This window comes from Silurus meridionalis, chromosome 1 (genome assembly GCF_014805685.1).
Source record: "Silurus meridionalis isolate SWU-2019-XX chromosome 1, ASM1480568v1, whole genome shotgun sequence".
In the NCBI taxonomy this organism is placed as follows: domain Eukaryota; kingdom Metazoa; phylum Chordata; class Actinopteri; order Siluriformes; family Siluridae; genus Silurus; species Silurus meridionalis.
The window spans coordinates 9209040-9236634 of NC_060884.1; the positions used below are offsets into that span (position 1 = coordinate 9209040).

The following is a 27595-nucleotide window of genomic DNA, read 5'->3' on the forward strand; positions in this document are numbered from 1 at the left end:
GTTTAGGCTTAATCTCTCAGTTCCTGTAAAGGTCAGTTCATCAGGAGAGAATTCACAGCACTTTACATTTTCCACATTGTTTCTACAGCCTTATTCCAAAACGGATTAAATCAATTATTTTCCTCAAAATTCTACAAACAATGCCCCGTAATGACAAAGTTAAATTACATTTGAAAATCAAATTTATTAAAAAAAATAAAAATAAAAAAACTAATAAAAACACCTGCACAAGAATTCACAGCCTTTGTTGAAGCACCTTTGGCACCAATTACAGCCTCAAATCACCACCATGCTCCACTGTAGGGTTGGTATCTTCCAGTTGATAAGTGGTGCTTGGTTTCCTCCAGACATGATGCTTGGCATTCAGGCCTAAGAGTTCAATCTTTGTTTCTCATGGTCTGAAAGAACCCTCTGGAAGGTTCTCCTATCGCCACAGCGAAACGCTGGAGAGACTGACTCTTTGAGCTGACTAGAGCCCTTCTCCCTCGATCGCTCAGTTTGGCCAGGTGGCCCTCTCTAGGAAGAGTCCTGGTGGTTCAAAACTTCTTCCATTTACTGATGATGGAGGACAGTCTGCTCACTGTGACCTTCAATTCTGCAGCAATTATTTCGGTACCCTTCGCCAGATCTGTCTCTTTGTACAATTCTGCATCAGTGGCATACAGGCAATTCCTTGGACTTCATGGCTTGGTTTGTGCTCTGACATGCTGTATAGTATATTGACAAGTGTGTTTCTTTCCAAATCATGTCTAAATCATCTGAATTTACCATAGATGGACTCCAATAAAGTTGGAGAAACACCTCAAGGATGATCAGCGAAAGCTGTGAATACTTATGCAATTTTTTTTATTTTTTATTTTTAATACATTTGCAAAGATTTCAAACAAACAACTTTTACATCATTATTATTGGGTATTGTTTGTAGAATTTTGAGGAAATTAATAAATTGAATCTATTTTGGAACACGGCTGTAACTTAATGTGGAAAAAGTGAAGCGCTGTGAATACTTACTGGATGCGCTGTTTACTTTAAATGCTACTGAATTCTAGCATTTAAATATATGCTATATTACAGCATTTTTTCCCTTGACCACACAATTGTATTAATCAATTAGAGTGATCTCAATTTACAAAAAAGAAAAAGGAAAAGAGCAATAAGCATAAAAACTAAATAAAAAAAACAGCCCCAATTAACTTGTTCCCTTACATGCAATAAAACAAAGTATTATTAATGTGGGTAAGATGCTGATGCAAAGTAGCATAGACCACTGTGGCAGTGACATGGTGGACAAACTTGTGAATTAAGAGTGTAGTCAGAAGAGGAAGAATTATAAACATTGACCTTATTTACTTAACAAGTGCTTCATTTGTCACTGAGTGGTGTCAAGAATTTACAGATAGGAGACAGGGTTGGTGCTGATAAGAGAAACAATGAGAGATTAGCTGTGTATTTGTGTATAACAAATAAACCATAAAATTGATGTTACAGTAAAAAAATTAAAAAGATGAGCAGCTCAATCCAATTCTTACCTTCCCTATATTTCCCTTCTGTATTTAAAATGTACAGGTGCATTTCAATAAATTAGAATATCATTAAAAAGTTGATTTTAGTAATTCAATACAAAAAGTGAAACTCGTATCTCAAAAAATTTATACTTCATAAGACCAATAAAAAAAACTTTTTTTTTGTGAATTGTTGGCCTTCTAGAAAGTATGTTCATTTATTGTATATGTACTCTAATACTTAGTAGGGGCTCCTTTTGCCTTAATTCGGCATGGCATGGAGTCGGCCAGTCTGTAGCACTGCTGAGGTGGTATCGAAGCCCAGGTTTCTTTGACAGTGGCCTTAAGCTCATTTGCATTTTTTGGTCTCTTGTTTCTCATTGTCCCCTTAACAATACACCATAGATTCTCTATGGGGTTCCGGTCTGCTGAGTTTGCTGGCCAGTCAAGCGCACCACTACCATGGTCATTTAACCACCTTTTGGTGCTTTTGGCAGTGTGGGCAAGTGCCAAATCCTGCTGGAAAATGAAATTAACATCTCCATAAAGCTGGTCAGCAGAGAGAAGCTAAGTGCTCTAAAACCTCCTGACAGATGGCTGTGCTGACCTTGGACTTAATAAAACACAGTGGACCAACACCAGCAGATGACATGACTCCCCAAACCACCACTGACTGTGCAAACTTTACACTGGACCTCAAGCAACTTGGATTCTGTTCCTCTCCTCTCTTCTTTCAGACTCTGGGACTTTGATTTCCAAATTAAATGCAAATTTTTCTTTCCTTTTATCTTAAAAGATGACTTAAGCCCACTGAGCAACAGTCCGGTCCATTTTGTCCTTTGCCCAGGTAAGTTGCCCTCTGACGTTGTCTCTGGTTCAGGAGTGGCTAGACACAAGGATTGAATCAGTTGTGACTCATGGATACCTTTGTGTGTGGTGGCTCTTAAAGAACTGACTCCAACTGCAGTTCACTCATTGTGAATCGCACCCAAATTCTTGAAATGGGCTTCGTTTCACCTTTTTCTACCACATTTTTTCTTTCCCATCAACTTGCCATTAATGTATTTGGATACAGCACTCTGTGAACAGTCAGCTTCTTTAGCAATGACATTTTGTGTCTTACCCTCCATGTGCAGGGTGTCAATGATAGTCTTCTGGACAACTCTCGTCAGCAGTCTTCCCCCATGATTATGTAGCCTGAACCAGACTGAGAGACCATTTAAAGACTCAGGAAATATTGGCAGGTGTTTGGAATTAATTAGCTGATTAGAATGTGACACCATGAGTCTCCAATATAAATTTTTTTCACAATACAGTAAAGCTCCGTTGGACAAGCATAATTCATTCTTGAAAATTGCTCGTAGGTCCATTTGCTCGTACGTTCGAACAAATTTTCCCCATACGAATGAATGTAAAAGCGATTTAATCCGTTCCGAGACCTCATTCGATCGCTTATTTCTGCACTTAAAAAGTATTTGTAGCCTATTTTAACAAACAAATACACCGCAAATTACCGTAATATAAACATAATTTAACACTTACCCGTGTGGTAGTGGTTGATTGCGAGTGTGAGACGCACACCACGCTCGTACTTTTCGACTATTTCCTTCTTGGTTTCAATGGTAATTCTATTTACTTTCTTTTTTCTAGCACCATTACTGATTTTCTTAGGAGACATTTTTCAAGATTTCTAGTAAAATAACATAATTTAGTGTTATATTTTTAAGTTTTTGCTGCACTGAACAACGAGAGCGACTGAGCAAAACGTCATCAACTAAGTGACTGATGCTACCCTCGGCCGAAAGCGGGGAACCGGCAGTGTGGGTTTGCTCGTGCCTTCTCTATATGCTCCAAAATAGGGTCAAATTTTGCGAGCAAGGTCGCTCGTATCTTCGTTTGCTCATACAATAGGGTTTTACTGTATTCTAATTTTCTGACATACTGAATTTTGGGTTTTTATTAGCTGTAAACCATAATCATAATATAAACAATGAAATTAAAAGAAATGAACACTGGAAATATATCAGTCTGTGTGTGATGAATCTATAATATACGAGTTTCACTTTGTGTATTGAATTACTAAAATAAATCAAACTTTTAATTATATTCTAATTTATTGAGATGCAACTGTACATTTGCCTGACTTTTGAGACTGATGTTTAATGCAATAAATAAAATGACTCTTAGGACAATAAATAAGCAATGCAGTTTTTTTTTTACCCTAACAATTATTACCTTAAAAGAATGGCATGGCAACTTTTATTTCCATCCATATATTGGCCTACCCCACCACACACAAACAGCATTAAGCAGTAACTGGTTGCTCTGCTTAAACTGTAGAGTTCAGATAAAAAGAAAGGTGTGCTGTGTTAAATACACAACAGTCAAAACCACTGTTTTTCCAGTGCTAACAGACTGTTTTCAATATTAAAAAAAAGTGATTACCTTTCCTTTTAGCCTCTAATATAGAATATAACAATTGCACAAGGAAGAGGGGGAGAACTCCACTAATGCAAAATATATATATATATATATATATATATATATATATATATATATATATATATATATATATATATATATAAAAGAGATAAATTAATGAGAACCACAAAAAAAAAAAAAAAAAAAAAAAAAAAAACACACAACTAAAGATTGAGATAAGATCTGCATCTTTTCTCATTTCCTCTGTGAGGTGGTCCACAAGAAAAAAAATGTTAGATGCAGAGACTTGCAAATTCATTTTTCTATTACTGCTGCAGCCATGGATTTCCTCATTGTGCCTCTTGCTGTAAGAGTTAGCTCCTCAAACTCTGCGTTCAGACGCCTGATAACCCACTCCATTGCTTCACGGCCCTGCAGCAAGAAAAAGCACCACAATAAAAACACAGGTCATGGAAGAGATAAATAAAGGTAACCATAATATTTTAATTGTGAAGATTGATTATTAATGACTGCAAAATCAATTTCTCTCTGTAAGGGTTAGCACCTTAGCAGATTGTTAGTCTGCATATTTAGCCAGGCCAACAAGAACTTGGTCAGTGACAGTTTTCATAAGGTAAGCCTTTATACCACCATAATTGATTTAAAATTGAGCATAGTAGAAATAACAGAGCAAAAACTAAAAAAAAAAAAAAAAAAAAACAAAGAATTGTAGGAAAACAGAAAAGGTTAAGTCTATTTGTTTAAAACTAACCAGTGCAATTACCTGGATTTGTCAAATTATATTGCCTATAATCTTTCCAGACATTAAAAAAAAAACATTAAGTCTTAATTTGCAAAATGATCCACATAAAACATCCAACCAACCTCAATTTTAAATCACAACATTTTACAATAGCAAAACAACAGCCAATCATCCCAACCTTTCCAGCATTAGTTGAGATAGTGTTTGCCATAAGCCCCTCTAGGTAACTGCTTAAACTGACTCCTTTCACAGAGATGATGGCCTCCTGGGTTAGCACAGTCCTGAAAAATGTAATGAAACACTATTAGTATCAGTAAAATTACCAAATTTTAAGACAATATGTTAAGGACCAGGCTTTTCTCAGTAGTTCAGGCTCATGGCAAGGTTAACAACTAACATACTTGTTTGTCAAGGACCTCTCCATATTTCAAACTCTTAAAAGAAAATCCAAGAAAGAATGTAAAAAGTTAAATTTTATTTGCCATAATGCTCAGATTGCATTCAAGGGTGCTTTTAAGAGACTATTTTGTATTTTTTCTAAAAAAATATCCATTTTTTTTAACCATAGTGTCCTTAATAAATATCTCGGTTTCTTTAACCAATCAGATTTCATATTCGCCTCACAGGGCAAGCTAGTGCAACAAAGAATCCACCCCTGATGTGTCTGCTCAGAGACGGGTTCTGAGTTCCAACACTAGCTGGCCCAGAGTAGAGTCAGCATTTTTCCAGTCCTATGATTGGTTGGTCAGAGGGAAACTGTTACAGCCAAGTTCGACTAGCAAAAGCTATCGTGCTGCACACATTAATAAATCAGAGACATTTTATGCCTATAGAGGAAGAGTAATTGATTTGGTCGCGGACATACTTAAAAAAACATTTTCAAGAAAAGCTAGACATCGTAAGAAAAGGTCGGACAACCCCAAAGCTAATCTCAGCCTGGGAAAGGGTAAATATACTATATATATAAAAAACTAATAAAAAGAAAAAGAAAAATGAGAAAAACTTGAATGACCTGCATAAAGCTCTGATTATTACTCTACTGAACACCTTCAGGATGTATGCCAACTGTACTCCAGGCCCAACAAACAGTGTTTGTCCTCGCTAATGTTCTTGTGGCTAAATGGGCAAATCCTCACAGATGTTTGCTAAAATCTACAGTGCATCCCGTAAAAGTATTCACAGCGCGTCACTTTTTCCACATTTTGTTATTACAGCCTTATTCCAAAATGGAATAATTTCCTCAAAATTCTACAAACAATACCCCATAATGACAACGTGAAAAGTTTGTTTGAATTTGTTGCATATTTATTAAAGTAAAAAAAAAATAAAATAAATAATAAAAAACAAAAATCACGTACATTAAGTATTCAAAGCCTTCAAATACTTTGAAACACCAAAAAAAACAATTACAGCCTCAAAGCTGTTTGAGTATAATGCTACAAGTTTGGCACTCCTATTTTTGGGAAGTTCTCACATTCTTCTTTGCAGACCTCTCAAGCTCCAACAGGTTGGTTGTAAATTGTCAGTGCACAGCCATTTTTTAGATCTCTCCAATCGGGTTAAAATCTGGGCTCTGGCTGGGTTGGTTGTCCTACAGCCACTCCTTTGTTATCTTGGCTGTGTGCTTGGGGGTCAATGTCCTTTTGGAAGATGAACTGTCGCCCCAGTCCGAGGTCCAGAATGCTCTGGAGCAATTTTCTTTTAATCAAGGATGTCTCTGCCAGAGGTGGCAAAAGTACACGCATCCTTTACTTAAGTTGAAATACAGATACTAATGTTTTAAAATACTTGGGGGAGTGGTAGCTCAGTGGTTAAGGCGCTGGGTTACTGATCGGAAGGTCGGGGGCTCAAGCCCCGGTATCGCCAAACTGCCACCCTTGAGCAAGGTGCTTAACCCTCTGTGCTGCAGGGGCGCCGTATCATGGCTGACCCTGCGCTCTGACCCCAGCTTCTGAGCAAGTTGGGATATGCGAAGAACGAATTTCACAGTGCTGTAATGTACAGTTGAAACCAGATATTTACATACACTTCAGAAAAAAAGCACAAACTTGTTTCATTACTGTCATATTAAATCAGAGTAAACTTTTTCTGTTTTAAATCAATAAATATTAACATTTTTTGCATTTGTTAAATGTCAGGATCGAGCAAGGGAGAATCTTTATGTATTTTTATTTTATCACTTTCATCAAAGTCAGAAGTATACATACACTAAGTTTATCGTGCCTTTAAATAAAAAAACCTCCAGATGATTCCATTCTGAGCTTAAGAAGCCTCTGATAGGTTAATTGATTCCATTCGAGTTAATTGGTGGCGCACCTGTGGATGCATATAAAGGCACAGAGCCTCTTTCTTTGACATCATGGGAAAATCAAGAGAAATCCACCAAGACATCAGAAAAAGAATTGTTGACCTTCACAAGTATGGCTCATCCTTAGGTGCAATTTCCAGATGCCTGAAGGTCCCACGTTCAGACAATAATACGCAAGTATAAAAAACATGGGAATGTACAACCATCATACTGCCCAGAAAGGGAATGTTTTTTGTTGTGAAATGTGCAAATCAACCCTAGGCCAACAGCAAAAGATCTTGTGAAGATGCTGGCTGAAACTGGTAAGACAGTGTCATTATCCACAGTAAAACGAATACTGTACCGCCATGAGCTGAATGGTTACTCTGGGAGGAGAAAGCCATTACTTCAAAACCACCATAAAAATGACACTACAGTTTGCAACTGCACATGAGGGAAAAAAATCTTAATTTCTGGAGACATGTCCTGTGGTCTGACGAAACAAAAATTGAACTGTTCGGCCATAATGATAAACGGTATATTTGGAGGAAAAAGGGCGAAGCTTTGAAGCCTCAGAACACCATCCAACTGTCAAGTAGGGGGTGGTAGTATAATGTGATTATAATGATGGCAAAATAGATGGCATCATGAGAAAAGAAAATTATGTGGATATAATTAAGCAACATCTGAATACATCAGCCAGGAAGTTAAAGCTTGGGCGCAAATGTGTCTTCCAAATGGACAATGACCTCCAAATTAGTTACAAAGCAGCTTCAGGACAACAAAGTCAAGGTATTGGTGGCCATCACAAAGCCCTGATATCAATCCCATAGAAAATTTGTGAGCGACACTGAAAATACATAAAAATTATCCCTCGCTCGATTCTGACATTTAACAAATGCAAATAATTTTAATATCTATTGATTTAAAACAGAAAAAGTTTACTCTGATTTAATGTATGACAGTAAAGAAAAAAAAGTTTGTGTTTTTTTCTGAAGTGTATGCAAATATCTGGTTTCAACTGTATATATGACAAATAAAGGCTATAAAAGTTGAAGTACTGATTATAAATTTTTACTCAAGTAAAAGTAAAGACATTTGGGTTCTGACATGTACTTAAGTTAAAAAGTAGTTATTACAACTAACTGTTTTAGTGTCATGCTGGTAACAAGACCAACAAGACCGTCATTAATAGGGCTCTCAATCGATTAAAATATTTAATTGCAACTTAAATCACACATTTCTATCTGTTCTAAATGTACCATATATTAATGCTTCATGTTTTTAATACTGTAAGCAACATGGAGAAATATGGATGCTTTATGCAAATGTCTTACATACATGTCTTACCTACATCCGCTACCTTCTTAAAGAGGCTGCTCCGTAACACATAATACATTACCGCTAAATTTAAACCCCCAAGCTAGCAAAATTAACAAAAAAAACAACACAGTGGATTCACCTTTATAATTATATTTAGAAAATACCAGTTTTTAATGCTGGTCGTATCATTTTATTTTGTTGTATTTATCAGTCACACCTTAAAGGCCGGTCCGTGAAAATATAGTCGGACATGAAACTGGTCCGTTAAAAACGTTGGGAAATTTTGTGTTTTATGCAAATGTATGTTACAAAACGTGTGAATCATGGCGGCTTTGGCGTTTGACTTGAGACTTGCAATATAAATACAAAAAATGTTTACTGATTACAAATATTTTTCGGTGGAGTTTATTTATTTAATTTTATATATAAGTAAAGAAAGGACATCGTGAAGATTGTGTATGTTGTGCTGAAGGTTTTAAATTTGCCTCTTTTATATTTAGTTATGTTTTTTTTTTTTTTTTTTTTTATAAAAATGGTAAAACAAATGTGCACTGAATTGATAGTGTGTTAATAAAATTTTGTATTTAATTAAAAGTTTGAATTTTAAAAGCCTAATCTATATAATACAAAACTAATTAAATTTTGTTACCTAATGAATGTGTCCAGGCTGAACATCCACAGATAGAACACAAGCAGAGAAAAGATGATGAACAGGTGATCAGGAATGTCTCTGTTCTCAGTCATGTTTATATCACTGACTCCCTCTGTCTCATTAACTTTAGCTTTACTTCTTGTTGCTTTCTGCCCTGCTTTGTAAACTAGTCTACATCTGTGGTGAGTGAGAACCAGGACATACACCAGTGGATAAAAAAAAAAAAAAAAAACGCAATGACAGGAAATCGGGTTGATGGGCTGAAATCGGTGCGCAGTGGAAAAAAAATTAAATAGACATTTTACCAAATCAATGGATTAAAACTAAAGTAACAAGCCTGTTTTGAAAATGTAAGAAGTAGAAAGTACACATTTGTGTAAAAATGTAATGAGTAAAAGTAAAAAGTTTTCTGAAAAACAAAGTGAAGTAAAGTACCGATACCAAAAAAACCTACTTAAGTATAACGGAGTATTTGTACTTTGTTACTTCCCACCTCTAGTCTCTGTACATTCTGTACACGACTCTGCATTCATCTTTCCATCAATCCTGACTCATCTCCCCACAGCATGATACAGCCACCACCATGCTTCACTGTAGAGATGGTAATGGCCAGATGATGAGTGGTGCCTGGTTTCCTTCAGACATGAAGTCTAAGAGTCCTTTAGGTGCCTTTTGGCAAACTCCAGGTGGGAGTGTCATATGCCTTTAACTGAGGAGTGACTTCCATTTGGCCACTCTACTATACAGGCCTGACTTGTGAAGTGCAGCAGAGATAGTTGTTTTTCTGAAAGTTTCTCTCCACAGAGAAATGCTTAAGCACTTTCAGAGTGACAATTTGGCTTTTGGTCACCTCCCTGACTAAGGCCTTTCTCCCTGATCGCTCAGTATGGTCAGGAGGCCCGCTCTAGGAAGAGTCCTGGTGGCTACAAAATTCTTTCAATTACAGATGATTGAGGCCACTGTGCTCATTTGAACCTTCAATGCTGCAGAACTTTTTCTGTACAATTACCCAGATCTGTGCCTCCATACAATCCTGTCTCTGAGGTCTACAGAAATCTCCTTGGAATTCATGGCTTGGTTTGTGCTTCGACATAACTGTGGGACCTTATATAGACAGGTGTGTGCATTTACAAATCATGTGCAAACAACTGAATTTACCACAGGTAGACGCCAATCAAGTTTAAAACAAAGGATGATCAACTTTTATTGTGTCATTATGTTTGTAGAAATTTAAGGAAAATAAGGAATTTAATCCATTTTGGAATAAGGCAAATACAAAAAATAGGGAAAAAGTGAAGCGCTGTGAAAACTTTCTAGATGCACTGTAGGGGAAAGCTTTCCCAAAAGTGTGCAAGATATTATAACAGCAAAAAACTAAAAAAACAGATTTAGTATACCAAGTACACATAAGCAGGTGGGAAGAAATGCTGTAACATAAAAATGCTTTACAAAAAAATTCATTATATATTAGTCTTACTTTAGTGGGTCATTTGGATGTGGTTTGTAGACAAGCCTTTCATCTACAGACACCATGTTGGTAAATGTAATCTGGGAAACATACATAAAAAGCATAGATTTAATATTTGCATGTCTCCTTAAACAAGAAGAATATTAGTTTAAAATTTGGAATTTGAGTAAAACATTAGGATATTGACAATTTGCGTTATTGTAGAATTATAAATAAAGAAAGAAAGAATTGACTTGTTTTAATAAAATGTTTGTTTTTCTCCATGTTTTACACCTTTTGATAGGAATAAAATATTGTGTTCATACATTTGAAGACTTAAGCTCCAAAGTCTTCTCTTTGGGGTCCACAAGAGAATGCTCTTCAACATATGTACATGCACGTGCATTACCAATGATCTGTAGAAAGAAGGAATAAGTAAGTCATTATGATAACAGGTACCAAGAAAAGTGATAATAGATAGTAAAGTGTAACTGAATAGCTATTTGTCAGTAGGAAGATAGGATTGTCATTACTGTTCTTCCACCCATTGGGTCATTTTCACTAACCTGGGAACACCTATATCTTGATTCACCTATATCTTGATTTTACTTTATAATTTTTTTTTTACAGAAAGAAATATAGGAAAAAACAGATGCAATTAACAAACTGCAGCCCTAGTATATTCATTGATGTACCAAACATGCAATGTGTAAACAAACAAAATGCACAATAAAACTGCTATTGAAACAGAACCAAATGACAATATTGACAAACAATACAAAAATTGAGAGAATGCTCTTACTGAATTGACTATAGATGGAAGGCCCCATTCTGTGCTGAGCAAGCGTTTGCTGTGAAGCCGGCCTTGTTGGTCCACTCTTCGGTCCAACACATCTACACCAAATACACTAGGGTTCATGGGGTTGGGGTACTTCTGCATAGCTGCTTTGGTAACCGTCTCCCATGGGTGGCTGTAAAAAAAAAAAAAAAAAAAAAAAAAAAAAATTATTAAAACCGTTTTGTTCTGTTTGCAAACCAAGTAATTGGGGTTGCACAAGCCAATACACACTTAGTGATGGTCCCAAACCCAGATAAAGGGGAGGGTTGTGTTAGGAAGAGCATCCAGTGTTAAATGTAGCAATATGAGGATCACGAACCAGAATTTCATACCAGATTGGTCGAGACCTGGGTTAGCAACGACTGCCCACAGGTATCGTTAGCCAACCGGGTACAGGTGGAAATTGGGCTACTCTACAGAGGAAAAGAAGAGGAGAAAGATGTCTACAGAGAGTGGAAAGTGGAGGAGAGTGGAGGTTAGGGTGGGTCCTTTAAATGTTGGTACTATGACTCAAAGAGAGAGAGTTAGCCGATATGATGGAGAAGGGAGTAAGGCCAGGAACATTGAAGGTCTAAACTGTTCTATCATGGTGTTGGCTGGAAAGAGAAATGGTGTAGGGGTGATCCTGAAGGAAGAGTACAGTAGGAGTGTAGTGGAGGTGAAGAGAGTTTCTGACAGAGTGATGAACATGAAGCTGGAGGTTGAAGGGATGATGATAAATGTCATCAGTGCCTATGCTCCACAAGTTGGCTGAGAGATGGAGGAGAAGGAAAGATTCTGGAGTGAATTAGATGAAGTGGTAGATGGTGTACCTAGGAAAGAACGATTGGTGATTGGGGCAGACTTCAATGGGCATGTTGGCGAAGGGAACAGAGGTGATGGGTAGGTATGGCCTTAAGGAGAGGAATGTGGAAGGGCAGATGGTGGTAGATTTTGCTAAAAGGATGGAAGTGTAGGTGTAGTGGAGTTGAAGAGACTTTTTGATAGGGTAATGAACATGAAGCTGGAATTGGTGAAGGTAAATGTCATCAATGCCTATGCTCCATAAGTGGGTTGTGAGATGGAGAAGAAGGAAAAATTCTGGAGTGAGTTAGATTAAGTGGTGGAGAGTGTACTTATTAAAGAAAGATTGGTGATTATGGCAGACTTTAATGGGCAAGTTGGTGAAGGGAACAGAGGTGATGAGGATGTGATGGTGGTAGATTTTTGCTAAAAGGAATAAAATAGAAGTGGTAAGTACTGATTTAAAGAAGGGGGATCATAGGGTGATGTATAAGAGAGAAGAAAGGTGCACCCAGGTGGACAATGTATGCAGGAGACGCAACCTGAAGGAGGTGGTCAGATTAACATAAACCTTTTGTCATATAGTGGAATTAATTGGAGACAATAGGTTGAGCCAATAATTGATTGTTATTTACAACAATTATTGTATTTAAAAATTAAATATCCATTTATGTTAAAGAAAATAAATTTAGTGATTTCACCATTGAAACAAAAAAAATAATGTCTGCTTCATTAATACAATGTGTCCACTAAGTGGCAGACAATGTCTCAGGTAACATCAGAAAAATGGGGATAAGTACCAGATAAAACAACAGTCATAACCTCTAGATTCTAACTCAAATATATGAGATTGTTATTTATAGTAAAGACCTTGTCAGCACTAAATGGCCAATTACATCACAAATATGCCAGCTTTGCAGTCATATTAATAAGGAATAAGCAGCCAGGCTATTCGCTTACATTGGAAGGGCTGGAAACTAACATCGGAAACTCTGACCTTCACTTAAAGACACTCATAGCCTACTTTATTAGAACACCTGTGCACACTCATTTATGCACTTTTGTGATGAACCAATTAGCCGTGTCCAATTATGACATGACTAACCATAGCATTGCTGCTTATAGAATTTCAGGAAATGCTAATTTTATGAGAATTTACAATCTCTAGAGTTTACACCAAATGAGGCACAAAAAAGATCAGCAGGATCAAAAAGATTAGAGCAACAGGACTGGTTAGAGATTACAGAGAGTCTAAACTTAACCCTCTGGTGTCTGATTCGCCGCCGGCGCCCAAACGTGCTTTTTTTTTCCAGATGCCAGCAAAAAGAGCTTAAACTGCTCTGTCATATTTGATAAAACATGTCAAAAGTAATACATCATTTAAATCTGTAAAGGGTCTACTTTCATTTGTGTATGCCCACTATATAAACAAAACGTTGTATTTTTTAAAAATAAATAAAATAGTCAGGGTGCGCCATCTGTCGCTTTTGTCTGCGTGATGTTCGTTTAGAAACACGTCATTAAAAAGCGCTGAAACTCGGCCAATATCTGACACACGGAAATAAAAAAATATATATCTTTAGACAGCTTAAAGTATGTAGTTTTAGAATAAGTCGGTGAAATAAAAAAAAACATTTTTCCATATGAATATAAATCATGTGAAACCAAGTAGAAGCACAGACTTTCCACCTCAGGTCATTATCAGATAATGAGCTGCAACTGGACACAAGGACTTTCCAGCAAGTTGCTACGATGAGTAAGTTATTAAGTCTTAAATTCTGAACATATAAAACTGATATTGTTTGTAGACATCTCTGCCTAGCTTTTGTCAGCATTGCCTTTTAATGTTACAACAAATATCCACCAATATCTTTTAATTTGTAACATTAACAGTTTGTAATTGTATGCCCTAAATATTGTTGAGGTTATGCAGATAATTCTCTCTCTAAAAACACTCCTAGGGGATCCATCAGGTGAATTCGGGATGGGCCTCTTGTATTTGTGAAGTGGATGGACACACGAGAGGTCTCATTGTGTTCCACTATTCATTCTGCATATACAGGAGACACTGTGCAGAGGAGGGTGAAATTACAAGGTAAATGGGAAACAAAGACATTTCCATGCACTGCACTTGTAACTGCATACAACCAGCACATGGGAGGCGTTGACCTGTCTGATCAACTGTTACAATACTACACAAGAACTGTATGGTAACGTGTCCCATAAACAATTTATGGAACAACTTATTGCCGAGCTTTGTAGCGTCACACAGAAAGTAGTGCAAAAACGGACCAACTCTGGTCATGTACCAGTTCCAGGATCTGAACTGTCCTCTGATGTCAGAAATGTTGCCACTGCTGGCCGCAAGAGCTGTGTACATTGCAAAATATTGCATGGTAAGCGCCACAAAACACCATGGAAATGCCTGGCATGTGATGTTCACCTGTGTCTTCAGTTAAACAGGAACTGCTTTCAAAAGTGGCACAGGGATTTTTGATGCAATTTTTTACTTACATTTTTTAACTACTCTACTGTATTGTGTTATTGTTACACAATTCCCTTTTTAATGCTGTCCTTGCTAATGTGTACTTTAAATAAACCACAAAGGAAACATTCTTTCTTGTAGTACTGTACTTCTCACTCAGATCCTGGCTCAGTGATCCACAGCTCATTATGCGACCCATTGTCTACAAAGCTGTAATTCACAGCATGTCGACGCCTCTTCGCATATGGCCTTTCAAAGTAGAAAGTGTCTTAAATTTTAAATCAATGTATTGTTTAATGTGAATGAGCAGGCAGGATGATTTTTCACATGATTAAAAAAGATAACCTACATTAGAAGATCTGTTCCCAAAAAGTTTTGAAAACAGTGAAAACATGTTTACTATAGGTTTTGTGGCCTTATTTCAGTGAGTTTTTTTTTGCTTTTTCAAAAAGCACGCATAAACCTTATTTTGTCAAAAATACAAACAGACACAAGTTGTTTACATATTATGGTAGCCCAGTTTGTGCTAAATACAGTGTAATAAGTCTTTTGTCAATAATATATTTAAAAGCAACTAAAAAGAACCAAACGTAAGAGCATGTCAAAATCTCTCAAGGGGCCCAAAACACCACTCAGACTCCATAAACATTCTTTACAACTGTGCTGAGCAGAAAAGCATTACAGATTGCACATCAATAATCAGTTTATGCACCAACTTAGTACACTTATTACACTTTTTTCAGTAAAAAATAAAATTTCCTCTAGGGAAAGGAATGCCCCACCCGTTTCCGGTTAGGAATGTCTATCCGCAAAAAAAAAAACAGAACAATCATATCTCAGCGTGACACGTTTGAATGAGAATCAAAACTGATTATGTAACAAAGGTTTTTGATTTTATTTAAAATAATATTGGACACAAAATCCTATATGCAATTAGGAAAAATGCATTATTTATACTTTGTTTATACTTTATATGTACTTTCAACAGTATTACTAGACCAGAGGTCGGCAACCTTCACCACACAAAGAGCCATTTGGACCTGTTTCCCACAGAAAAGAAAACACTGGGAGTCACAAAACCCTTTTGACATTTAAATTGAAATAACACTACATGTAACGTTTTTTTTTTTGCCTTTATGCTATTTATGCTCAATAATCAAACCATAATGTGGTGCATTTATGAAATCAATGAACTAAAAACACTCCATGAATGAAATTACATTTCTGCATGCAACAAAAAAAATTTGAACTCCTTAAAAAAAAAGACATTGGGTTGAAGGTTACTTTCAAGTAAAATACTCAATGTCTATTTGAGTCCTTCTTGTATTTATGAAAAGAACGCCGAACATAAATTATCCACCGGCAGCAAACCAAAAATGCCGTCCTCTTCTGTGTGCCGTCAACCAAAGTTTAAGAAGTCGCGTGCCGGTGGGTGTCGCACATTAGCGGTTGTGACGCATATGAAGAGCGACAAAAAACTTTAACACGTTTTATTTAGATTTTACAAGATCACCAAAATCTTCAAATTTAGAATTACATTTTAAAAACTAACGAACTAAAATAAAATACATTTTAATTAAATACTCATTATTTATTTTCCAAAGCCACAGGGAGCCGCAGAAGAGGGATGAAAGAGCCGCATGCGGCTCCGGAGCCGCGGGTTGCCGAGCCCTGTACTAGACAGATATTAACCCTCATTTTGAATCACTTAAGTTGCAGTATCATGTCCCAACCACCATTTCCTGAACTCTCAAAGCCTTGTCTACGATTGCATATAAATGCTGTATTTGTATCACTGTGCAGTTTTGAGATATTGTATAATACATTCAAAATGTCAGTGGGAAGAGAAGATGCACTAAGTACTTAAATAATTGAGTTATAAATAAATAATAGTAAATTGCTTTTATTCTCAAAAAAAAAAAAAAAGGAAAAATTATTTTTAAGCTAATTTAGGTGTTAGATTTTCTTGTATCCAGGTTGGAATATATTTTTCTTGTATATTTGTTCTTGTGACAAAATACATCTGTCCAATACAGTGGACGTTATGCTCCAAAGAGCATAATTAGACTGTTTCCTGTACATAAAGATTTGCCAATGCTTTGCTCATGCACATCCATTAGAAAATTAACATATCAATCTTTGAAACTTTTATTTTATGTGACTCACTACTTACTACTCCGGTCACATTAAAGACTCGTTAAAAATGAACAAATTGTTCATGAAAACAATCACTAGTATGAACAGCATGCCAGAAAAAAAAGAACAAAAAAGTACATTTGCCAAGCATGTCAAGTGGCATTGAAATGTTTCATTCTTGTTAAACACTCAATAACCCACTTTAAGCGGCATACTTGGTGTACGTTCCTAAATAGACAGGACTAATTTGGGTGTGTGGAGGTCAGAATTCTTGTTGGTTGGAAGGGTATGAAATACTATTTCACTCGTTCAAATACAAATTAATTAATACATAATATACATTTATATATTTTTTTCCTGGATATTCTCTCTCTCTCTCTCTCTAAAATAAAAACTTACCATACAATTCTAGACTGTTAATTTTTTTGTAAGGGGTAAATTTACAAAATCAGCTGGGGATCAAAAATTTTTCCTTCACTGTAACTCCCTCAAAAAATAAAAAATAATTTTTAAAAAGTAATTGCCATGGTTTTTCCACTTATTTAAAAGTCAAAATAAACCAATCAACCCCCCCTTCTTTGTGATTTAATAATTCAGGCACAAAAAGGCTTAATAAGAATAAGAAATCAGATCTGCCTCTTCACTAACCAATCAGTACCAAAGGGATGCTCAAAGCTGAGTTCGTGGAGAGACTGAGTCACTACTCGATCTGTACTGGAAACACTATTTGTACTGTGCATATGCATCTCCTTCCTGTCTGAAGTACGTCAAAACAATTTTCGGCAGTTTCTGATATTTATATTACTGTTGACACTACCCAATCCGTACCGGGAATAGTTCTTTCCTAGTGATTCTCTTGATATAAATGCACCTTCCTAATCAATTATATTAATTCAAATTGGCAAAAGTTTAATTGAATAAAATGTAATAAATAAATAGATTAATTTGTGTGTTAGACACCAAACCAGCCATTAGGTTTGCACAAGCCAGCGCACTCTTAGGGCAGGTCTTAAGCCCGGATAAATGAAGAGGGTTGTGTTAGGATCCAGCATAAAACATGTGCCAAATCAATTATGTGGATCACAGATTGGTCAAGACAACGTTAGCAACGACTGCCACAGGTATTGTTAGCCAACAGGGTACCGGTGGAAATTGGGCTACTGTTGGCCGAAGGAGAAGATGGAGAGGAGGATCGGCTTTAATAGGCATGTAGGTGAAGGGAACAGAGGTGATGGGTAGGTATGGTCTTAAGGAAAGGAAAGTGGAAGGGCAGATAGTAGTAGATTTAAAGGTAGATCTGAAAAGATGGAAATGGCAGCGGTGAACACATTAAGAAGAAGGAGGAGCATAGGGTGACGTAAAAGTGTGGAAGCAGGTGTACACAGGTGGACTATGTTCTATGTAGGAGATGCGACCTGAAGGAGCTTGGAGACTAAGGTGTTGGCAGGGGACAGTGTAGCTAGACTGGATCGGATGGTGGTATGTAGGATGGTTTTGAAGCTGAAGAAGAGGAGGAGAGTGAGGCCTGAAAGAAGAATAAGATGGTGGAAACTAAAAGGAGGAAGACTGTAGTATGAGATTCAGAGTAGAGGTCAGACAGAGAGAAGGTTGGATAGTGTGGAGATTGTGAAGCACTAAGTGGATAGGATTAGTAAGGAGGAAGTGAGAGCAGCGATTAAGAGGATGAAGAGTAGAAAGTCGGCAGGACCTGATGACATACCGGTAGCAGCAAGGAGATGTTTAGGAGAGATGGCAGTGGAGTTTTTAAAAAGATTGTTTAACAGGACTTTGGAGTGTGCTGGTACCGATCTTTAAAAAAAAGGGAGATTATAAGAGAGGGTAATGGACAGGTTGACGGACAAGGTCGGACAGGAGACTCTGTGGACCATGATGTTTGCGGATGATATTGTGATTTGTGGTGAGAGTAAAGAGCAGGTTGAGAAGAGCCTGGAGAGGTGGAGATATGTGCTAGAGAGAAGGAGAATGAAAGTCAGTAGGAATAAGACAGAGTACATGTGTGTGAATGAGAGGGAGGGCAGAGCTGAACACATTAAATACTAAATACTTTTGTTGGGAGTGACGAGGATGGACAGGATTAGAAATGAGACGTGCAGAGGAGGGACATGAGTTATATTGGTACAAGAATGCTGAGGATGGAGCCACCGGGAAGGAGGAAAAGAGGAATGCCAAGGAGGAGGTTCATGGATGTGGTAAGGGAAGACATGCAGGTAGTTGGTGTGAAAGAGGCAGATGGAGAAGACAGGGTGGTATGGTGTCGGATGATCCACTGTGGCGACCCCTAATGGGAGAAGCCGAAAGATGATGATGTGTTAGACCCCATTTGGGTAATACAGATGCGTATAAGTGTGTTGTACAATCAATCTTTAATTTCTAAACAATACGTTCGACTTTTTTTAGCATACTTAAATGTCTGCATTTAAGAAGCATGCAATTTTTATTTATTTATTCATTCATTCAATCATTTAAATAAATAGAGTGAGTAAAAAACTGAGGGAAAGAGTGAATTAATGAATATCATTAAACACAAGGAATGAATTCATTTGAATAAATAAATATCTGTGTGTTTCTTAAATGCAGACATTTGCTAAAATATGCTGAAATAAGTACATCTTTAGTAAACTAAATATTAAAACATGTATATACACACACACACACATCTGTACCATTACTTGAATGGAGTCTATCAAATGTAATTAAATTACAATTTTCTATTTATTTCTATTTGATTAATTTAATCAATCACTTATTTTAATCAATATAGTTTTTATTTATATATTTTTCAAAAAAAAAAAAAAAAAGTGTATTACAAAATCAAGAGAAATCACCAGTCAATAACCATTCCCGGTACGGATCGGGTAGTGTCAACAGTATTATAAATACCCGAAACTGCCATATTATTTCGACATACTTTCAGACAGGAAGTAGACACATTTTTGCACATGCGCAGTACTAAACGTGTTTCCGGTGCGGATCGAGTAGCCACACGGCGCGTCAACACATCTCTGCGTTCCCACTTTACGCATGATCCAACTCACATGACGCAAATATGCCGATGCGCTTTAACGTAAAAGTATAAAAGCCAATTTGTTGGTTTTGCGTTATCGTGACGTGACGACATAAAAAGGACAATCGGGGGATTTTATCAGGGGTTTGCTCTTAATATTGATTACGTTACTTAAACAGAATAGCAAGGCACAACGAATTATACGTAAGGAAAAACGCCTACGACGCAATATGGCTGCAAGAGACTGAATGTACCCTATGCACTTTCTGGTGAAAGGTGACCCCTCTCAGTTCTTGCCCACTGCATAGTGTTCCACTTTAATCTGTACAGTTTTAGCACAATTGTGAAATACCCATTTAAAGTGTGATTAAAGCAACGGTGAAACACATCACTTCTACACAGCGTGCCCATCCGTTGTCATCACTGAACCTATTCTAATAAACAATTTAAAACTTCTGTTAGATTGGTTTATTAACAACAGAGATAGAGAAACCAATCAAATAGGAAAGCGGAAGTTTTAAATAAACTATACATACATACACACTCGTGTGTGTGTATATATATATATATATATATATATATATATATATATATATATATATAATACATATTCAGCATATTGCCACTAGCTAGCACACTGTTTGACAAACTGTGTGATTTGTTGGCTATCATACATTACTAACCTGAAAACGTGTTCTGACGTCCAGATCTTCATCGTGGTTTGTGGTCGCTTCTAAGGACTTGACCGGCAAATACGTTTCTTTTCTTCTTCGTTTTGATTCAGTTATCAGCAAGCTGTTTCGCCACCTACTGGACTGGGGAGTTATTCGACTCGAGTTATCGTAAATCGTAATTCCAGACCTCCAACCATTATACACCTGCAACACCTGAAATTTCTACTCGTAAAGTCATCACAGATGTTTGGTTTTATTACAGTTTTTCTCAGTTGCTTTGGAGCATTTCTCGAATCATCCTTAAGATTTGCAAATCAGTAAGTGCATTCTCAAAACAATGTGTACAAACTTGAAACATTGATGAATGAACATTGGATTTTTTTTGCAAAAGCCTGTTTTTTTGCCTTAGTTCTTTTTTCAAAATTAAGTATTTGTGACAATGAACATATCATTACCATCAAAATAACAAGTCCTTTTATCATTGTTTGCGAACAAGATAGTCAAAATGTTTAGAAATTTTTTCAATATGACACTGCTTTATTTTAGTATTTCCCGATGTAAACTATGTTTTGGATTAAAACGTTTTTGGATTAAAACTTTTAACAGATTTGTTAAAGAATAGATTCAGATCATTTACCAACTTCTGGTCAACCTCAGTCTGAGAGCTGGGCTTCTTATGACCAGTGATGGCTTTGAGCCCCTCTTACACACACCACTGACATTGTTTAGCTGCAGCTGATCCTCCAACTTCCTCCTGTAGCATGCTTTTCCTTTCCTGATCTTCTTTCTCAGTTCTCTCTGGACAGTTTTCAGCTCTTCCTTGTTTCCCGATTTTATAAAAATATTTGTTTAATTTTGATTAGCTTCTTTATCATGCAAAAAAACAAATTTCACCCCAAAACCAAGCAACCCTAACAAGTGAATGAAGAAAATTAAGAACACAATTAATAACGCGGCCATCCAAGAAGTAAAGAAGAATCTGATGTTCTTAAAACAGAAATATTATAAAGATAGACCTAATTTAATGAGGACATTTTGAGGAAGAAATTTGAAGAAAATACAATTCATAGAATTAAGGACCAAAACCAAAAATTATAAAAAATAGCGGAGGTGGTAATATCATCTATGCCTAAAGGGGGCAAAGATAAAACGAAATGCGGATCCTTTAGACCAGGGGTGTCAAACTCAAATTCACAGTGGGCCAAAATTAAAAACTGGGACAAAGTCACGGGCCAAACTCAAATAAAAAAAAAAAAATTGACTGCAATTGTGCACGTTTTCCCTTCTCTCCACATATGTAATGTTGAACATTTTCATATGGAAACAAACTTTAGTTTTGCATAAACATTGAATCTGGGACAACCAAAGTTTAATATTATAAACACATGAGAAATTAAATTTGAAATAAAACACACATCAATGGTATTCGTTTCTTATTATGTCTCTCTCTCTCTATCTATCTATAGCCTTTTAAATTCCTTTTTAAATGTGGATACTTATCAAATCATTTTACCCTAGAAAGAGTTCAAAGGTGCATTTTTACTTTTTGCATTATATTTGGAACCATTAGCAGAGATGCAAAAGTACCCACATCCTTGACTCAAGCAGAAGTACAGATACTCATGTTTAAAAAAAAACTCTGGTAAAAGTTTAAGTACTGACTACACTTTTTTACGAAGTTAAAGTAAAGAATTATGGGCTCTGACATGTTTTAGTGTTATGCTGATAACTGGACCTCACATAATATTAACATATTAATACAAAACAAATAAATTTTTTATTACTTAATGTATAATCCAGGCTAAACATTCACCATATAGAACACAAGCAGAGAAAAAATTATTATGATCAGTCTTTTGTTTAAAGAATGCAATCCCCCTGATGTCTAGTGCAGCTGTATTGTCTGAGTGTTAATTGTTGTGTGTCTGTTTTTTGTTCTCTGTAAAGAAGTTGGGTCATGACATCTCTTGCCCATTGCCGGAAGAAAATCCCAAAGATCGGATGTATAGGAAAAGTGCAGGTTATTGGACTAATTCTTATTTAGATAATTTGGCCTGATGGAGTGAAATTGTGTCACATCTAGATACTGATTCCTAGAGATTTAGATGCTGCTTCTTTTCTGCTCTAGGTTTGGTTAACCCGTTATGCTCTTTGCTGCAACAGGAAGTGGTGCATCCTAGCCTCAGCACAAAACTCCAAGAGGAGGTCCTATGAGAAAGGGGAAGTTCATCTATTAGGGAATAGATAGAGTTCCAATTTTATGTCCTGTAACTCACCCTTTGCCTTGTTGTGACACCGACTGGTACAAGTTTTTATCATAGCTTTACAATAATTCGCCTTTGAACCTTTTAAGAAGAGATATGAGGCATAAAATGGAAACGGAGATTCTGTTTTTTGAAAACAATGTTTCACTGTCTTTTTCTCCTGTCTTCATGTCCTCAACTGAGATACAGCCACATCTGGAAGACTTTTTATTACAGAAGTCCTGATGAACCAAATTTAGGTAAAGTTGACCATAAATGATGATCACAAAGATGAGGCAGGTTTAATCCAGGTAAAACCATATCATACGCTCATGAAAACAGATTATCCGATTTTTATTAAACAATATCCGTTGTCAAAAGAGAAGAATGCTGGCATTACTCCAGTTATTGACAATTTATTGTCAAAAATTGTTTTGATCAAGACACATTCACCTTATTACACACCAATTAATCCAGTCTTGAAAGCAGATTAAAAAATGTTGGAGGCTTACATAAGATTTTTGAGAGATTAAGAAAATAGTTATTCCGTTAGCTCCTTTGGTGCCTGATGTGTAAAATCATGCAACTGACACAGAGCTTCGGTAACGAGATATGCTCGGCTCTTTTACTCGGTACAGCAGCGCATACACAAAGTAGGAGGAGTCGAAACATCAACTACGGAGGCGTGAGTGGCATTTAAAGAAACACTGCCATAATGACAATACATTACATCTCCCCTCTTAAGCATGAAACAGAAACCATGCTAAAATAATCACTTGTATATATACAGACATTACAAGAATTAGACATTGCAGTGTTTGTTCTTTAACTCCATAATTTGCAAAAACTTGCATGTTCACATATACAAGGGATTTTAACACATCATGCATGCAACCTAGTCAAAACTATCTATCAAACAATGCACTGTTGAACACAAACAGGTGTAACTAGGAAATAGAGGTTGCTAGCACATCACTTACACAAGACGTCTTTACCACACCTTTCCCTGACTACAAGCAGAGCCTGTCTGGAGGCTTCACCACTCTGCCTCGTCTGGTAGTATACTGCCCAGTTGACAATGTCTGCTTAGCAGTCCTGAGTTCTGCAGGTGATGCTTGGGATGAATTAGGATGATCCACATACTTTGGCTCCTCGACACTCACTGACTGGTGTCTCTGTCCACTGATCATTGTTAAGCCTGTGACGGAACTCGTTTGCAGCTGCTGTGCTCTTGCGAAGATGCTGAATGTTGCGACGGTACTCTCTGCTTCCTCAGTCAACAACATAAGATCTTGGGGCACAGTGTGATCTTACAACAACTCCAGGAGACCATGTGTGACTGCCAGGATGTGGTTGCATCCTTACTTCATCTCCAGGCCTCAGCACAGCACGAGGGCCGCTTGCCCTCTTGCGATCGTAGTAAATTTCTGAACACTTTTGTCTTTGTCTAGTTGCCGTTAAACTTTAAGGGGGTCATAAGCTGCTGGTGTGAGCAGCAGACGGGCAGCAGGCAGGTTGTTCTGGGGACACCTGGCCATCAGCAGCTGAGCTGGTGAAAGGCCTACTGATTCCAATGGCGTCGTTCTGTAATCAAGCAGTGCAAGATGCTTGTCTGGAGCCTTACACCAAAGTTTTTTAACAGTCTGGACTGCGCGCTCTGCCTCACCATTGGAGTGTGGTGTATGTGGGGATGATGTTTTGTGAATGATTCCATAACTTTGACAGAAATCCTTAAACTCATCCGCTGAATATTGTGGACCATTGTCTGTTCGAAGGATAAATGGGATTCCATGTCTGCTGAATTGAGCCTTGAGCGTTTTTATTACAGCACGACAATGTAAGCCCTTCAGCCTCTCCACTTCAATGAATTTTGAGTAGTAATCCACCAGCAGAACATAATGGTTTCCTTTAAACTCAAACAGGTCAGAAGCTACTTCTTCGAATGGAAGATCAGGCGTGTCTGTTGGTTTGAGTGGTTGTCTAGGTAACCGGTTCTGAAAGTCTGCACACTTGCCGCAATTCTTCACCATTTGCTCAATTTCAGAACTCATGCCTGGCCAGTATAGGACCTCGCAAGCTCTCTGCTTGCTCTTCACTATTCCTAAGTGAGACTGATGTATAAGCTTCAGCATATGTTCTCGCATGGAAGGGGGTACGACTATACAGAGACATTTATAGACAATACCATCAGCAATGACAAGTTGGCTTTGTGAGTCCCAAAATGGCTGAACTGCATTAGGTACATCATGCCTGTGGTCTGGCCAACCCAGTCGGATTATTTGTTGAAGACAGCTGAGCTCTTTCTTTGTGCAGTCCTGGAGCTCTGAATATTTCTACTCACTCACTGAAACAAGAGTGAGCATGGAGACACACTCGAAGCCTTCCATCTCTGGCTTGTTTTCAGGAAACTGGGCTCTAGACAGTGTGTCAGGCAGTTCCATATCCTTTCCTCATCTGTACTTCACAGTCAGATCATACCACTGCAGGCAGAGCCGCATTGTCCGTATACACATGGGGGTAGAGAGCAGTGGCTTTCTGAAAATATCTTCTAGGGGCTTATAGTCATTGTACACTGTGACCTGAGACCTGGATGAGAAAGCCACTGGATGACTGTCCTGAAGTAAGACAGCACCGAGGCCATTGCTGCTGGCATCACAGAATATCTCAACAGGCTTGGATGGATCAAAAAAATGCAGCACAGGGGATTTTGTGCACAAGTCCTTGAGTTTGTCAAATGCTTTCTGTTGTGCTGGAATTAGACTTGAAGAGGTGCAGTTTCTCCGGTATAACCTCCGGTATCATTAACTGTCCATTTGGAAACAAGCAAAAGTTTCTGTTTGGTGTAGTGATGATTTACCTAATTTAAACCACCATTATTACTTTAAAACATTGACAAGAATCTGTTGTCTTCATGCTCTATGTTGAGTTTTGTTTCAGTAATAATAAACATACATTTGCATAAAGAATCCATATTTCTCCATGTCCATGTTGCTTAGAGTATTAAAAACATGAAGAATTAATATATGGTACATTTAGAACAGATAGAAATGTGCGATTAAGTTGCGATTAAATAATTTAATCGATTAACAGCCCTAATATAAGGCTTAATATTAATATGATCTGAGATCCAGTTATCAACATGACACTAAAACAGGTAGTAGTAATAACTACTTTTTACTTAAGTACATGTCAGAGCCCAAACTTATTTACTTCATTCGAGTAAGAATGTATAATCAGTACTTCAACTATCGGGTGTGAGAGAAAAGCGCGTCCAAGAGAGACTGTTAGACAAAGGGGAAGATTTAACGCTACCAAAAGCAACTGAAATCGCCCAGCAGTTTGAACTGTCACAGAAGCAAATTTAAATTGTCAGAGAAGAAGAATCTTGTGCAAGCAGTAAAGGCGAAAACAAAATACCAAACAGCAAACAAGAAAACCTTCCAGAAAAATCTGTCAAAATTTGTGCAGAAAGAAATGCATGCAAACCGACCAAAAAACTGTCTAAGTTTAAAGACTAACTGTCAAAGACCCACAGCATAAATGGAACCAAGGAAAATGTCCAGCCAAAGGCTCTGTATGCTCATACTGTCACAAACCAAACCACTTGGTGGCAGTATGCTGAAAAATATCAGTAAACACAGTCAATGTGCAGCTGCAATCAGAAGATGATGAGATGCTGAGCATAAATATCACACAAACACATGAGCACAGTGATGATAAATGGACAGCAGACATTGAAATTCTGTCTCAGAAGGTGCCATTCTGAATTGATACTGGTGCAAGATGCAACACATTGGCAGTCCTGCATGATGGTGAGCTCAAATGCTCTAATCGAGTGCTGAAGTCCTACTCTAACCACAAGCTGAAGCCTATAGCTGCGGTTGACCTTCTAGATAAATATAAGGATGCTGAGATATTAACAGAATTTGAGATTGTGGATATCTCTCAAGAAAATGTGCTCAGCGGTGCAACAGCAGAAGCCTTAGGCTTAGTTATGCGACTTGATGCATTGCAGCTTACTAACAAAGAAAATAAGACACATTACGGTCACTCATCAACAGAACAAAAGGTGCCAGCTGGACTAGACGATTACCCAGAGCTGACTCGCACTACTGGAACTTTACCAGGCAAATACACAATTAAAATTGATCCTGATGCAAAAGGTGTAGTCCATCCTGTCCGCCGTCGACCGGCTGCGCTAAAAAAGAAAATAATAGAGAAACTACATGAGCTGGTTAAAGATGGATACATCACAAAAGTCAGCCAACCGACTGAGTGGGTGAGTTCAATGGTAGCAGCTGTCCGTAATGGCAAGATAAGGATCTGCATTGACCCAAGCGACTTGAATAAGGTCATAAAGAGGGAACATGACCCAATGCGAACTATCGAAGAGGTAGTCTCCGCAATGCCTGGTGCTAAAGTCTTCTCGGTCTTGGATGCAAAATCTGGTTTTCTACAAATAGAACTAGATGAAGCATCATCATTTTTGACAACCTTTTTTGACAACACGCCCATTGGTAGATTTAGGTAGCTTAGGCTACCTTTTCGCCTAAAATGCGCACCAGAAATCTTTCAGCGTATTATGGATGAGACGCTTGAGAGCATCAGCGGAGCAATAAGTGTCATGGACGACATTTTCATTGCAGCACCCTCAATAAAGGAACATCATGAGACCCTCCGCAAAGTCATTCAGAGAGCAACAAGCTATAATCTGAGCCTCAATTTCAGCAAATGCCATGTCAAGCAATCTTCTGTGCCCTACGAAGGACACCTGATAACATCAGAAGGTCTGAAGGCAGACCCAGCAAAAATAAAGGCTGTCAAGCCCATGCCAACACAGACGGACAAGGATGGTGTTCGTCGTTTCCTAGGTTTTGTCACCTATCTGTCAAAATTCCTGCCAAACCTCAGCGAAGTCGACGCACCTCTAAGGCAGCTCCTGAAAGCGGATGTTGAATTTGCATACATAAATACTGATTTATGTAATCATACCGATTACCGATGTGAATGTGGTTT

The 27595-nt window shown here is 37.4% G+C and overlaps 1 protein-coding gene across 1 annotated transcript; it reads right to left on the bottom strand.

Annotated features, from left to right (window-relative positions):
• Positions 1 to 4154: 4154 nt before the first annotated feature.
• On the bottom strand, positions 4155 to 20452 carry prelid3b (PRELI domain containing 3). The gene is made up of 6 exons (XM_046859460.1): positions 20346 to 20452; positions 11198 to 11366; positions 10722 to 10811; positions 10426 to 10496; positions 4865 to 4967; positions 4155 to 4355 (listed from the first exon to the last, which is right to left on the bottom strand). The coding sequence occupies exons 1-6, from the start codon at positions 20375 to 20377 to the stop codon at positions 4239 to 4241; spliced, it is 582 nt and encodes a 193-aa protein (XP_046715416.1). The 5' UTR covers positions 20378 to 20452; the 3' UTR covers positions 4155 to 4238.
• Positions 20453 to 27595: the final 7143 nt, after the last annotated feature.

Coding starts and splice junctions, on each gene's coding strand:
- prelid3b (XM_046859460.1), bottom strand. CDS start 20,377: ATGAAGATCTGGACGTCAGAACACGTTTTCAG. Junction 10,497..10,721: donor TGGAGCTTAAGTCTTCAAAT/GTATGAACACAA, acceptor TATGTTTCCCAG/ATTACATTTACCAACATGGT. Junction 4,968..10,425: donor CATCCAAATGACCCACTAAA/GTAAGACTAATA, acceptor TACATTTTTCAG/GACTGTGCTAACCCAGGAGG.